At 39.5% G+C, this 16349-nt stretch overlaps 1 protein-coding gene across 3 annotated transcripts in view; it reads right to left on the minus strand.

Moving 5' to 3' along the window:
- ANKRD28 (ankyrin repeat domain 28) overlaps positions 1-16349 on the minus strand; it is a 119349-nt gene that overhangs the window by 75377 nt on the left and 27623 nt on the right. Inside the window, exons 1-2 of one of the 3 annotated variants that reach the window (XM_013171937.3) lie at positions 1607-3036; positions 386-469 (exon numbers count right to left, since the gene is read on the minus strand). In XM_013171937.3, coding sequence (XP_013027391.1) covers positions 386-469; positions 1607-1723 — 201 coding nt within the window. In that variant the 5' untranslated portion in view covers positions 1724-3036. Of the gene's footprint in view, positions 1-385; positions 470-1606; positions 3054-16349 lie in introns of those variants that run through there. The other 2 variants (XM_066991869.1, XM_066991868.1) reach the window with 2 other exon arrangements.

A 16349-nucleotide genomic window follows, 5' to 3' on the forward strand; every position in this document is an offset into this window, starting at 1 on the left:
ATATATACTATGCTCTATTTCATGTAAAAGGAATCAAACTCTACATCACCTGTAACTAGTCTTACTTTCTAAAAAGCTCTGATTAAACTGTATATACAAACTTTTCAGCTATACCAGCACTGCAGAACTAACATTTGAAAGAAATATAAAACTAAGTCTTTAATAACAACACACATCTAGAAAGCTAAAAGAATACAACTTTCTCTGCTCCTCTTTAAGGATTAAGTGCATTAAGTGTACATATAGGCCTTATTTTCGGCTATTACATAAAAGCTCTAGAATTTACAGGTCTTGAATTAGCAAAGTTTTAAAGTGATTAGTAGAGCAGAAAGCTGTACCAAAACAAAATTAGACTGTTTTCAAAGCTAATGATGTTTGGTTTTACCTGAAAGTTAACATCTTCTTTCTTAAATATTAGTGCTCGAACTTCATCAGGATCTCCATTAAATATAGCTTGAACCAATGGTGGCTGAAATGAAGAAAAACAAACTTTAGAATATAATTCCATTGCAGTTTTTAGCAGTACATGTGTGGTGTTCTGATACATACCACAAACACAAGATGAGGACAAAAATCAAACATTCCAGGCAGTGAAATCAAGAAACCGGAGGCAATATTTAGAGTTGAAAGAACTGTAAACTTTAAAAAGCTCAGACATACAAACACACTCTAAGTCACTGCAATAACCAATGAAACATATAAAATAAAATAAAATAAAATAAAATAAAATAAAATAAAATAAAATAAAATAAAATAAAATAAAATAAAATAGACTAGTTTTTAACAGTTGAAAATAGAACCCCTCATAATAAAATTAGGGCTATTATTACATACCATGAATTCTACACAATATAAGTAAACAACTCCCTTTTTGCAATAGCAAGTGACTAAACTTACTAGAAATTCTTCACCTGTTTAGAAACAGTGAGAAAGCAAAGTGCATCAGAGAAGTATGGCAACAAATTCACACTCACACACATCTATTACTAAATATAGCAGGATTTCTTAGTAAGTAAGGAAAGCTGCTGAGATATGCCAGCAAGATTTTAGTCAGTCACTTAACAAAATAATTTAAAGAAATAAAAGCCCAGTCCCCACAGCGTTGACCATTTTGCATAAGTGATAACTCAAATTGAACAATTACACTTAGATTATGGCTTATACTATTTTTCTATTTTAGCTTATAACTGCTGTTGCTCAATGTACATTGCACACTGTATCACTTCTCAAAATAAACACAGCATATAATTGCAATATAATCCTTACATCAGTTTCTAAAGTGGTAGTGCATAAATGTACCACTGAGGAATGAGGAATGGAGCGAGGGAAACACATTCACCAAGCCCTCTAAAACTCCTCTGCTGCTCTGCAAGAGTCGAGATCTGTTACTGCTGCACCATAAACAAAGTTACATGCAGAACAGTGAGCCCCTGCAAATATTCATTCTACAACTAAGGTTCAACTTTTTCCCTCTTTAGCATAGTCAGCTTTACTGCCTCATCTCATTTCAACATCATGCAAGCTCGCATTAACCTTATGAAAGTTTCCACTGGGATTTGCAACAGTATTATAAAGGAGGAATATGCCAACAGACAACATGCCTTACCAGCACGTTTCCAGAGGGCGATGGACGTAAAGATATATTTTCCTGAGGCAATTTGGAAATAAATGTGGGAGCATCATCTTCCTCCTCCTCCAAAACAACAATACAGACCCGACTCATTCGATCCGTTTGAGGAAGCAAAAGCCAACAAAAAAACGCCAGCGACTGTGTTTCTGGAAGCAGGCTGCAGGTATCACACCAGGGAGCACATCGGAGGTGCTCTCACCTGTCTGACACACACTCACGGACGTGTGAGTGCTGCTGCTGGCGCACGACTGATTAAAAAAGGACATCGCAATCCCCCCCCACGCTTCATTTTTCAGATCAAACCCCCCCGAGTCGTTAAGGAAGTTCTTCTCCTACATAAAACGCCACGAAACATTGAAACCGCAACGGAGGGGCTGTGGAACAGCTGACACCGATATCCCTAGATCCAGGTCGCTTACACCAGCGCCGTCTGACAGCTCGGCCCCCGTTACCAGCCCCGCTGCAGCAGCACGCCTCTACCCGCACAGGGCAGGCATTGTTGCGGGAGCCACGACCCGGTTCCGCAGAGCACCAGCGGGGAACAATCGCCCCGACGGAGACGGCCGCGGCTAGACGCGGTCCTGCACGGTCAGGCGGCGGCCAACAGCAGCGGGCTCTCTGCTGCCCGAAAACAAACGCGGGCTCTGACCCTGCCGCGCTTCTACGGCTCCATCCCTCGGCGGCGAAAAGAGTCCGTCCAAAAAGGACATCTGTTTTCCAGCAGTTGCTCAGAACGCGGAGAGAGGCAAGTAACTCTTTCCCATGCGATGAAAATATCTGCAATGTACGGCGAGGCTGCGGTACATTTACATGCGATGAGTCAGACCACGGGGACAATGCAACTCCTCGAATAATGTCGCCGGTTTAACCCAGGCTCCCCAGCTGACAGCAGCGCGGGTAGTTTTACTCCGTCAGTGCCAGGAGCGATGCGGAGCGTTCCTTTTCCCTTCGCCAGGCAGCAGCCGTGGCTCCTCCACCAGGGAAGGCGTCAGGCAGGAACACCGATGAGGCACAAGGCTTCAGCAAAACGAGCGAGCCACCGCACACAGAAGCTCAAATTGCTGCCCTAGACTTCTTCTGCAAAAGCAGTTCATCACTCAAGTGGTTCTTTCGATCACCACGTGAATGCAGTTCCCATGATAGTCTTCATTCAGATCGAGCGGAGAAAAAAAAAAAAAAAAGGAAAAAAAAAATCAGACTCCGTGCATCTTCTCTGAGCCAACTTCTGTATTCGAACAGCTGTCACTGTGCCAACCTGATTTTCCTCTTCGGTTAGAGGTTATCCTCTTATCAGGGTTTTTTGTTTTTTTTTTCCCTGACAAGCTAAATTATATGATCAGCTTATACAAGCCTGCCCGTCCGAGCAGAGCACGACGCGCAGCCACGGCGGCGCTCCAACTGAGCACCGGCTGCAGGCTCGCAGGCTGAAATGCCTCGTAATGCTCACATGTCACACTTACAGAGCCGAGCTGCTGCTCTCAGTGCAACTTCCTCTGGCACAAAAAAAAAAAAAAAAAAAAGGAAAAAGGCGCCTTTTTTTGGGGCAGTCTTCGCAGATACGCTTGTGCCAGCTCTGTGACTAACTCAGCCGAAAACGTAAAATTTCTGTAACTGAAGCAAAAGCGACTGTTTAATATTTTCCACTAAAAGCCGCAAAGAAATCTGGTGTAAGTGGCTCTGCTGACTAACAAGGATTTCGGCAGTAAACAATTCCAGCGTTTTAACTGCTTTCGTATGGCACCGGACAGAGCAGCACCACAGCCCTTGCTTAACTCCTTGAAGACAAGGAGCTCCCCCCATAAATCCTCTGAAAATGAAATGAAGATAAGACCTCTCTTAACACAATCAGGTGACTGCTAAAAGCCAGCCCTTAATGACCAAACCCACGGTTTTCTGCAATGAGTACAGACAAACGTGCCCTGTCCCTGAAAAATATACCTGAGGTATAATCAGAATATAATGAAGCCCTGCAACTTGCTAAATAAATATTTCAGCTTGAATCTGCTGAAGCAGTGCTGGTTTGTGGGTGTATTATGTAAATGGCTGCTGCCAGAGTCGCTGGATAAGCTTCAGTGCTGGAGAACAGAGGAGGGCTTTGGTTGGTGCCGCACTAGGTGGAGGCACTGCCAGCATCCCTCCGGGGCTGCTCTGATCACCATTTGTCAGCAGAGAGAAGAAGTTGAACTTCACAGCTCCTCAAGAAGCCATTCCTTCTCATATCTTCTGTATTAATCCAGGCAGAGAGAACGGCAGGTTGAAATGATGTATTAAATGGTATGGGTATTAACAGACGCGGTGAATTCCCATCTTTGGGGACCATGGGAAGGAAGAGCTCACATCACCGCTCTTTTAAAATAATGTCTACAAGAGCTTCGCTGCAACAGAATAAATTGCTTAGGACCCACCTGCTGACAGCTTCATGCAGATGAAGGTTTTTGTAAGTGCACAAGAGTTACCTAGTTTAGGGCTCCTCAAGCTCAGGACAGTTGGCATGGCAGAATAGAGCTCACGTTTCTGCTTCACTATGAAATTTCAGCTAAGATTCAAATTTCCCAAATGTTCTCATTTACAGCATATGAATAACACGCAACTTTATAAATGTATTCTGTTCGTTACATGGGGTCTGGTTGTTTTGCAATTTCATACTTCTGGTTTTAATCACAAAAGAGCAATGGTTGGTACACTGCGCTGCTTTGTTCTAGCATTTCAAAAATTTATTAAAAATAAATACCAAAGAGTCATATGAATACATATGAACATTCATGTTCTTCTTGGCCACAGCAAAAATCATTTAAATAAAAACTAGAATATCCTCAAGGCTCATCTATTGCAACACCCCGCCGTCTGCTAAGGAACACAGAGGATAATAACCTAGAGGATATTTTGCCTTTTGTGAAAAATGCCCTAGGGAGCAGACACTGCAATTTACTTGCATAAGTAAAAATTCCTTTGGGAAAAAAATAAAAATCATACTTTAAGTCTAAAAGCAAAGTACACTTACGAAATGCAAACTTGGTTTTCATACTATATACGTACACATGCATTTGTTAGGTAATGGTATTCCTGCTACACCTCTATGTTAAGTGAAAATGAACCCTTTTCCAAAGCTAAAAGGTTTGTGTAGCAAATAAAACCTGAGTTCCATGCTTTTCCTTTGGAATTACCACTACATAACTAGACAGGTTGCTAGATAGGAGATAGTGCACAATTCAGTTCCATTTATCTGAAAGTGGTCTGGTTTTGACCTTGGCAATTAATGCTCCAAAGTAGACGTAAAAATTTTCAGTTAGAAATTCAAGAGTTAACATAAAAAGTATTGGATTCCACACTTACTGCATTATGAAAACTCAGAAGAGTCAAGAACGTTTTCATCTACTCTGGTAACTATTCTAGAAATCTTACCTGTAATTGAAATAAAACCAACTATTTCCCAAAGCAAGTTAATGTATTATTTCTTGCACAACACAACACATTTCTGAATGGTGACATTCCTACGGTCAAAGAGCTAAAAGCCAATGCATCACAGCTGGCACGAGGAAGAGAACCAGCACAACCGAATCAATACTATATTGATCTTGATGGCATTATAAACCGTGGAAGTAAGCAGACAAAAAACCCACTCAACACTACAAATGTGTGTGTGTGCAATTACTTTCATACCCAAAAGACAATCCACCTCTAGAAACATTTAACGTTTGCTTACAGTGAACTAGGGCTTGGAGGATACTTAATAAAAACAATCCTCTCCCCTCCCACCCCCAGCAGTCGGGAGCAATGCCTTCAGCTCAATGGAAACAGCATCTCTATCCATCTCTTCCTCCAGCTTCAAAACATACCCAAGGTATCCTCTGGTTTGCAAAATACGAGTTGTTAATGCTACCTAACAGCTAGTAACAGCTATTCTAAGAATCGAAAGCTTGAGTTCACAATTCTACTGAAAGAAACCAAAGCAAAGTTTTAGGTTTTCAGTAGATTAAATAGAAACTAATAATTTTCAGAGATGGAGAAGAGATAATAGTAACAGAGAATGAAGGCAGAGTAAATTCAAGAGGATTCATTTAGAACTCCTCTCCCTAAACTGACCTAGGAATTGTAACAGAACCTCACAAAGGTATGAATAAAGAATAATGCATCTCTTAAAATATACTTCCCAGTTTATCCCAATAAAACTTTAAATAACTAAAGTTCAGTGGGTCATCAACATCCATCTTCTCCAAAGCCTTCGAAAGTTTCTAGACTAAATTTCACTTATTTCCTATAAGAAAGCTTATTAAATGAGTAGAAGGAAAGAAGAGTTGAGAATTGGCTAATCTTAAAAGGAAAAAAAAAAGCCATTTCTACTGGAACTTGAGGGGTGATCTGACAGCATCTGTGGTATCTAACCAGTAGCAACATAAAATCTCCATACTCAACTCTAAAATTTTAAGGAGTAAAATATAATAACTTTCTGCAAATTCAAAAAAGTTGTCCCCATGGTCAAATAATTTGTCTTTAAGAAAATCAAGTTCCCAGAGGCCTTCACGGGTGGATATAAAGAAAGCACATTGTAAAAATGCAGCCTGCAGACTAAAAAATAGATGACTGCAGCCACATCTGCACCAGGCAGAAAAAACATGAACTTGGAAACAGCTAAAAATAGTAATCTTTTCTATAGATCTACCCTTTTCTCTAGGAATTGATGAGCAGAGGACTGTATAGCAGTGCTGTGGATGACACTGAAAACCTCTCTGAAGAACTTTCAGTCTCAACAAACCTACCCAAACAAAGATTTCTCTCTTGACTACCAGCATTTATCAAGTTTTTTTCCTCTGGGCTGAGATTAATCCAACTGGTTTCACTTCGTATTTTGTATAATTAATGATCTAGGAAAGGAAGGAAATTGTTCTGCCTGGTTGCAGTAAATATGAAAAAAATAAATCCAAATAAGGCTTATATTTTCTTTTTAAACCATCTCTATCAGCTCTTCAAGACTAAGACATAAGCTATGGGTCTCTTCAGAAGATAAAGATCACTCATAATACTTGTATAGCTGTCTGCGCACAAGCATGGTGCACAAACAAAAGATAAGCAGTTTTTTGAATAATTTAACTACAGTATTTACTAAAGTGTTCCCCACGTATAAACAGAGATGAGTGTTCAGCATCACCATGAATATAAGCTGCAATACTTCAAGCAGCCTTGTGAGTCACTTGTCTGAACTCTGCTGTTTCCTCCCTGCTCCTGAGGGAATGAGGTGGAGTCAGGAAAGAGAATGGTCCAAGGCAACAATAAATTACCACCTTTATTCTCAATCATGTCCCATTTATTCCAGATCATATGCACAGCTGGGATGCAGAAAAGGAGACTAGTTTTAACCTCTAGACTCCACATTTCTGCTTCCAAGGACAACTAATTTAGCTTTGCTTGCACCTCCCAGATGCCGTAGGCAGGTCTTACTTCTTTCTCTCATGAAAGTATATAGCTTGAATTGATCTACAGAACTACCTTTATTCGAAGAAAATACATGACTACATAAAACTTTGTAATTAATAACATCCAGTAACTGAATTAAAAAAAAAATAATAAAAACGAGACACAAATCTGACAAAGAAAAAAAAATCTGGCATTCATTCTAAATTCTGTCTTTTGGAACAGCATTTGTGAAAAACTACTCATGTAAAATGCATGTTTGTGCTTGAGACGTAAACTTAGTTTGCATGCTTAAAAAAAATGCAAACTTTGTAAAATACTTCCTAAATATCATCTGATCAGAGAGCAATAAAGTATCCTAAAAGTGTTAAAAATATATTCATTGATTTTCTGTTTAAGATGTCTTGCATATTTTATACATCTGAACAATATGCTGGTAGAGAAACTCTCAGCTGATCTATAGCACCTTACAGCCACCGCAGTGATTGTAAAATTTAAAATTTTATTACTGATACCCAAAATATGGAGTCTAGCAAGCTGCCTCAATCAGAAAAACAATGAGAACTGAGCACAGACATTCCTAAAACAAATGGAAAAAAAAAAGAAAAAAATGAAAAAAAGAAAAAAGAAAAAAAGAAAAGAAAAAAAAAGAAAAAAGAGGGGAGGGGAGGGGAGGGGAGGGGAGGGGAGGGGAGGGGAGGGGAGGGGAGGGGAGAAAGCGAAGCAAAGCAAATACAAGAGTCCTATTTCTTTAAAGACATTTGAAGAAACAGCATCTTCCCTCCTGATTTCTAGCTAGGATGCCACCCAAGATACTTCCCTTTTTATTAAGGCCAGATTTTACTTCACTGGCAGGGCTATCTTTTTTTGTGCTCTTTAGAGCATAGCACACAACCCTGTAACCAAAATCGGCCCCCTACTCCTACGTTAACCAGCAGTACCCAAAATAACAGGCCTCCACAGTCTGTCTGACTTCAGGCTCTCGAGGCACCTCACACAAGCCGTGCGGGCACCGGCCTGTGGCTCCTACTGACTCAGCTGCCGGATCTGCCTTCAGACCAGCAGCTCTGTGAGGGCGGCTGTAACACTCCACAGCTGTCTGAAATAACAACCAGACAAGTCTGACAGTGGAAATGTCTTCGTATAAAATTTATTAAGAAGTCAAAACAACTGCTGTTTCAGGGAAGGTGGTCTGCAAAAAGATGCGTCTAGCTGTATACGTTGTGGACAGTCAGGCCTGTATCCATGAAGAAAGGCAAACCTATACTTTAGGCAGTGTGCTGTGCATTTGGGGAGGGGAGAGGTTGGTTTCAAAGCCCCTTTTCTTTTGGGGAGAAGGTAAGTGACAGCAGATGGCTTCTGATGGATAGTGAAGAAGGTTCTCTCAGAAACATCAGCTCAGTCAAAGAGAGAAACAGGCAAAACACCTCAGTGTTTGTTAAACCCACATAAAACCGCAATTATTAGACACTGAAGTTCTTTTGGCAAGTATGACTGCCTTTCTAAAATGTTTTCATAGTGTGAAAAGCAAGGTCCACAGACCAGTCACAGGTATTTTCACCTGTCAGCAGAGCAAAGGCAGGAAAGTCACTGGACAGCAGGAGTACTTCTGGTCCCCTCAGTTCCTTCCAATTCAGACCACATCCACAGCCTATTTTGTTTTCTGGCGCTGGAAACGGCATCAATTATATTTTACAATAATAACCAGAGTACACTGCCAGGAATAATTACTGAAGGCAGCAATTTCAGCTGCACGCACCAGCTCTAACAGCAGAGTGCAAGGAAACAAAACAGAAATCAAAGGCTGGGCCTCAGCAGCCCCTGTTTGCTCTCCCACACGTCGCCCATTCCCTCCCAGCAGAGCCCCGCCAGTTGCTGGGAGGTGACACCGGACAGGAACGCAACCACAGCGGAGCAAAAACACCAACCAGAGGCTGCACAACACAGCAACCCGCTGTCACAGCTGGCACCGACAGCCCGATGCTTCAGGAAGGGACGCTATTGAATCCTCCCAAGGAGAAGAAACGGATAAAGGGAGCTTGTCTAGAGCAAACAAGCGACTGCAGAATCCCTAATCTTAAGGTTTGTATCACCGATCACATTGCCTTGAGAGTATTCGTGTCAATGTGCACACGCACTTATAAACAAACTAAAACATGATCCTACTAAATCATATTAGGGCAGCTGGTAAAACAACTAAGAGAATTCCCTTTGGGCGCATACACAAGAATTAGTACATCCTCTTTGATCTGCTTCTCTCCTCATCTACAGTCACGCTCTAAAGAGGAGCATAAGAAGAGCTGATTTTACGTATTTCCCCTTTGAAAATTTGTTCCTGCAATACTACTGCAGCAGGAAAAAAAAAAAAAAGAGAATCAAGCTCAATTTATTATAAAAATGATGTCACAAGGTCAACATAACATTGCCTTATTTTCACCATACAATAGGCCTGCTTTTCTTTCTCCTGAGGCTTGCAAACATGGTACACAGTCTGGGCTTCAAGGTCAGGTGCAATGTACAAGATCATCACAGGCCTCTCCACGGCTGCATCCTTGAATATCAGTAGATGTGCACAGGGTTTTCTCTAAGAAGTGTGGCGCAGCATGCTTTTTTTTTTTTATCTTGCATATTTCCCTCCCACATAAGATGACGAACACATCACATTTGGTCTGTAGAGCCAGCCAGCTTTCCTACTGAGACTCATTCAGCTGTATGTGCTAGAAAACAGTAACCTTTATCCTCACCTTGCTTTTTCTTAACCTTGGCTCTTTCAAAGACTGGAAACACTCTTAAAGTAAAGGTAACACAATGGGAGCCACCCCAGTTCAGCACTGGACAGTGCTGGTGTCAAGATCCAAAGTTGTAAAACCCGCGCCGTAGCTAAGAAACCTGGAATAAACTTTATCATAATTTCCTTAATAAACCCCTGCTGCATGGCAATCCAGCTGTGTTTCTGAAGAAGCACATGTTGGTCAGGTGGATTTCTAGAAATGAGAGCTCCTCTGCTGCCTGTGACTGGTGACCAGTTAAAGTAGAGGTTGTGACAGAATCAAAGAGGTCAATCAAATCATCTAAAAAAATTTCACTGCAGCAGTTTTGAGAGCTTGGCACGATAAACTAATAGGCTGCTCTTCTCCAACTCACATCAAAGCTTTTCTTTTCAATACTGATCTTTTTTTAAATTTAACGCAGATTTGCTATTCCCTTCCTTTTCCCTTTGCTTCCCCCTGTAAAATTAATTGGCCAACTAAGTTTTCTCATCACCATTTCTGTTCATACACTAGAGTATCTATTGCTTCTGAGCTGTCTTCCAATTCATATAGAAAGAATAGAGACCTAAATCTGACTGTGAGCATATGAAACTATGGAAGAGATTTGGGTTCATTTTTCATTTCTGCAGGCCAGAATAATAGCAGGTAGCTATAAAAAAATATAACAGGTAACAAATTTTGATGTTCTATGATAACATCCAGAGGTCTGATAAAGTGATTCTTATCACTGAATTTTTATCTCATACCTCTTACAGAATTTAGGCAAGAAAGTCAAATCCATTATGCCAGTCAGTGGAGGGCTTTTACAGTTTTATGTCACCAACCACATGAATCCCCGTGGTTAAGTTGTCATGGTTACACAATGTTTGCTTTCATACGTTTGTCTGAAATTCCTATGGAATTCCCACCCGGCCAAAACCAGCAGTAGTTGGGAGTACACCACTAACATTTAAGGACTTGAGTCAGAAATGCATACTGCTTCCGTCCAGACTATTATCTGGGAAACACTAAAAAAAAATGATTCATACCATTTTGAGTTGTGGAAGGGTGGAAACAAACATCACATTCAACTATTTAAAACCTTCAGTGATGACTCATGTTCGCTTAGGACGTTTCCAGAATCAGCTCCCTTTTCCAAGTAGCAAATTGCTGTTGACTATTCAAGAAAATAAGCTGTTGACTACTCAGGCAAACAAACAAGATGGATTCACTTTCAACAGAACTATTCAACTATCAAAGTGAGAATAAAAGGGGGAAGGGTGTCCCCATCCCCCCCAAAATACCACAAACAAAACAACATAAAACTCAAGAAGCTTGGTCGATCAAGGATACCTAGTAGGCCAAAGTCGAAAAGGCTAACAACTGACAATTGACAATAGTGCTTCTGTACTAGAAATAGGCCTTAAGTTTTACATGTTTCACAATAAACAGCCATGAGGCCTCCGAACTCGTTGGGTATTGTCTGGTCCCAAACCTATTTAAGTTTGATTTTAGGTGTATTTGCAAAAATCACTTTGGAAATTTTGTTACAGCAAGCCTGTTACCTGTTTTGTCTTAGCTGTATTAGTAAGGTTCTGTCTTGGGCTGTGTTTTGCTTGAACTTGCATGGTTGCATGGTTTCAGCAGCCAGTATGACCAAAACATTAATCCAGTCTCGGGGACAAGAAGACATAGCCAACTAAGAGTGAGAAATAGCCTGTGAAAAGCTAAGAAAAGAGCACAGAAGTACATCTGAGCAAGTGTTATACAGCAGTCATTGGGCCTCCAGTGATTCAGTGACCATGAGGGGAAGTAGCATGGGTTGGACGGAGGAGAAAAAAAGAAACTAAAAATGGGTAGGAGCAACGTAGACTGCTTTCTTCCCCACACAAGAAGGGCACCAGGAAAAGGACGCTTTGCATGAAAGCAATGTCCACCCAACACTTCCCAAATCTTTGGGAAGAAAAGTCAAAGTTAGCTTCAAAGTCTGCCTATTGTTCACTCAGAAGCATAAAACTGATGTAAATAAAAGAATTAAGAAGCATTACCAAGAGGCAACATTTTATTTAGAATGACAGAGCGATTGCAGCAAACAGTTCTTGGAAGACTGTATGGTTTCTAACATTCAAAACATAGTTCCTTGATTTCCTGTGTCAATGACAATAGGACAGCAGAATATACTCCTTCAAAACTACTATTTTCTATTTTGGTCATTGCTGAAACTACCCTAATGGGAAGGTTTTGAAGCCAGTAATAGTAGGGAGAGGAAGCAGCTAAAATACTAAGTGGCTCCAAAATTCTTAACTTGAAGAACAAAAAGAAAAATTGTTGCCTTTAAAAGTTTCTGTTCAGATTTTCCTACTCATTAATCATGTGACGGTACAATCTTCCTCTGATCCAGACTCCCCCTCCCTGTCCCACCCATGGAAGAATACTGTTAGTGGGTGGGTTTTCTGGTTAGTTTTTTTTCAGCACGGGGTTTTGGACGAGAGAATACTGAATACATTGATTAACTTTCTTTAAAAGGTTTTCTATAATTCATTTCAAAATCAGATTCTCTCTTGCAGAAGAGTTGTAAGAGTTGAAACAAAATGATAGATATTTTACTAGCGTAATACTAAAATAAAATGCATGTAACGTTCATACCAGTGCAATACTTTGAATATGTAAATTCCAGTAGATATGAATAGAGAGACTCTGACCACAGAAACCACGGTCCTGCTCACTTGCTCACATCTGGAATGTTTCTTTTTTGTTTCTATACATACCAGAAACTCTAAATACGATATACAAATGAGAAAAATGAATTCTGGTTGCTATGGATATCAGTGCTTTTATTTTGTCTCTGTTCAGGGTGCAAACACTCGGCATCACTGTATATGAATTCTTCAGATTCTCTTCAGAACAGTGTGGATCAACAGCTGCCTCACGTATCAGGGTTTGCTGTCTGTGGTATTTTTCCTAGAAATTTTTAGGAATCCCTTACGCTTCCCTCGTGTCCAAGCAGCTCCTTTGTGGCAACTGGAACCATTCTGGAAAACACAGCTGGATAAAGTCCACATATTCACAAACACATACACACACTACTACGGGATGAGAGCGCTTGTCTGAACCTTCGACAGCTGCCAAAATGGACGGCTTTTCCCAAAACTGAGCAAGGGGAAATACAGCAATAGCCAAAAAAACTTCTTACTCAGCTGCTTCAAACCTTGCTAAGTCTTCTCCACAATGCTCACTGGGGTTGTTGCTTCCAGGAGGGCTGCTAAACATCACCCAGGATAGCAGCATCAAAGTGACATTTATTCTTAGAAGTTACTTCTGTTGGCCCTTTTTTAATTCAGTAACTTGGAAGGGAAGATAAAAGAGAGCACTTTCCTTAAACAGCCTAAGCACTCCAATACTGAATAAGTTTCATAAAATATAGAAAAATATTAATTTAGAACACTAATTACAGTTTTAACACTCCAGAAAGTTGTTGTGTTTTTTTTTTTTCTATTGTTTAAAGTGAGGTTTGAGGAAGTGGCTGAGTCTGATTTTAACTGCTGGTCACCAGAGATATTCTTCACTCCCCTCTTCCCTGCATGATCCTTGCTCATTCACATCCCCTTCCTGTGCCAGCACAGGCATTTGTGTGATCTAAGCACCTCTATTTATTTTCTTGGTGATAAATTAGTTCAGCCAGCTCATCATGGGATGACAGCTGACACAGAGAAGCAGTGGGAGCATTCAAACTGCTCACTGTGATAGAAAATGATTCAATTGCTTTGCAAAACCTCACCCATCAGCAGAGCTCCCTTCATCAACAGCAACCGATCAGAGCTACTTCAATCCTTGTATCTTCCTTCAAATACCACAGAGCAGCTTTCCTGAAACCTGAACTTTTCTGAACTGAGACAACTGTATCACTCTCAAAATTCTTTCCAATTATACAAAAGCCTAGGGGAAGAACTTGAGTTTTACTCCTGTGCATCAGTATATAAACCACTGCTAATTTGTTTGTTTCTTTGAAAAGAAGGTACTTCGCATTGCAGAAATTTCACGATTATGTTAATCAAATTGCCTGCATAGTACTAACAACATTTATAAAGCATATAGCAGTAAGGACAACAGAATTTTAGGGCCCAGCTTTCAAAACACACACACAAACAATTATGCGTGCAGAATCCACATCTGGAAGAATTAGTTTATGTACTTATTATATCAGATATTGGAATGCAGGAAAAGGTAGCTACATTACAACTTTACACAATCATCCATACATTAATTAAAAGTTAAACCTGAGATCTTTTAAAATCAGAATTATGTTCCAAACTCTTGGTAACACTGGCTTCAATCAGTCATTTGTTCAATTAAGATGACACCAAGAGGAGAACTTGAGAAGTACACCTTGGCGTTCCAAAAAGCTAACAAAATGCTTTACAGGGAGTACTTTTAATACAGAAGCAGAAAGATTATACCAAAATAGAATGATACATAATACTTATGAATGGTGCATTATTTATTTAAAACATTAAGAAAATAACCTTCTATACCCTAAAATTCATGCGTTTAGCTATCTTAGAGTCTACAAATAACCAAATTACGTTCAGCAAACATGCATACATGAAAACGGGAAGTATCTCTTCAAGTATTTGCAGAACTGAGGCTACAGAACATCTAGTATCCAGTCATTTTCTACTACTTTTGACAAGGCAACTCTCATTTTATAAAAGCACTATGAAAAAATAGGTTTCTATAAAATGTAAATAGAGTTTTATGAATGTATTAGCTACCTGTTTAGTAACAAAAAGAATGTATTTTAGAATATTCCTAATTATTTACATCATATATGCCAGGTTGTGCAAAGTCTTCCCCCAAAAACCTCTGCTGCTGCAGCCAGCCTCCTCAAAATGTGTGACAATCAACAGATAACTACTGAATTCATAAACTACATTTGTAAGCTATACTAAAAACCACACACATTATTAGAAAAATGCAGCACTTAAGTCACACAGATATACATATTTTGAGCCTTTACCAGCCTCTGTCACCTTCTCTTCTGTGTGATTTCAGGCCCTGAAAAATAAAGGCCACTGACTCGCTTTTTTCAGAATGAAGCGTTCATTTCCCATGTTTCTTCTTGGAGGCACACTGACACCTCATGGACGTTTAAAAAATGTTTTAAGGACTACTCTTTCTTATTTCTTTTTTTCTATGTTTTTAAAACCCAAGTAATGCCATGTTGACTTCTTAAGAAATGTACACAGCATTATTGAGTTTATTGCTAAGTTCCTCATAACATAAATACTTAGCATTCATTCTGGATGAGCACTGCGAGGGTCCCAGTGGCATGGGACATGAAGACAAGGCACCTCTCTCCAGCTCCAGCCCCTCCAAATTGAAGAGAAGCAACCACAGCCCCTGTACCTCCCTGCGGAACAGCTGATACGGAGAAGAAAAATAGGATGAATGTCATATGAAGGATGAGAATTGAAATGTGCTTCCCCAAACTAGCTCTGAATAATTTTCTGTGGCTATGCAGAAGCACTTGACTCTTTGAAGTCTACAAAAGCCTCCACAGATACACACGATTACCTACAAATGTTAACAGATTTGTGTAGATTAAATCTTGTTCAATTCATAGCAAGGTAGCAATAAGCCTTATTTAGCACTGATGTACTATAAAAAACAAAAGTAAAAGGCAAGGTTCCCTCCAGATTCTCATTCTGGAGGGAAAGTGTATTATCCTGCTATTTATTCCTTCTGCCATTTATTCCTTCTTGACTGAGAAAGGATAACAAAAAAAAAAAAAAAAGGAAAAGGTCTGTAGTAATCTATGTAAAAAAAATCATAAACAACATGTATCTCAAAAATGGTAAACTGGTAAATAAAATGATAATGTCTTCAACAGTTTTAAAAAAAGAATAATATAAATATAATAGGCCTATAATGCTTATTTGCTATGGGCATTATGAGACTCCTTTGAATTACTGTAGAGCTAATTTAATTAATGATACCCGGGAAATACTAATATTCAAGGGAAAGAAAAAAAAGTCAAAACTCTTTTGAAATATTTAGCCTTACCTAAATATGCAAGACAAAACCACTTAAAGGATTTTATTAGTTCTTAAAAATGAAAAGAAACTCCATTGTATCATTTCTTTAAAGTTGCTCCTTCAAATATTCTTGATCTTGTAAAAAAAAAAAAAAGGAACACTTTCATTTTGTTTTCTAAAATACTTAAAGCATTCCTCCACACATTTAAATCCTCTCTGACTAAAGCTGGGATGCTTTGTCTTTTTTTTCCTTTTTTTAATAAAAAGCTATTAAAAACGAATGTAAAATGTCTGTGCCTCATATCTTTCCCATGCCTAAGGGAAGAGAAAAAGAGTAAATACTTGAGAATCTTTTACTTAATACAAGCTTTGCTTTATATTTCTTTTGAAGTGGAATTCCTGTAGCATTAAAATCAAATCAAGGAGGACAAAAGGATTCTCTTTTTACACGTTTCATCCCAGAGGAGCATCCTCTCAAGTCCTCGTCCCTCAGGACTCCTGGCTTTTACAGAGCTGGCACAAGCA

The sequence above is a fragment of the Anser cygnoides genome, chromosome 2 (genome assembly GCF_040182565.1).
Source record: "Anser cygnoides isolate HZ-2024a breed goose chromosome 2, Taihu_goose_T2T_genome, whole genome shotgun sequence".
NCBI lineage: Eukaryota > Metazoa > Chordata > Aves > Anseriformes > Anatidae > Anser > Anser cygnoides.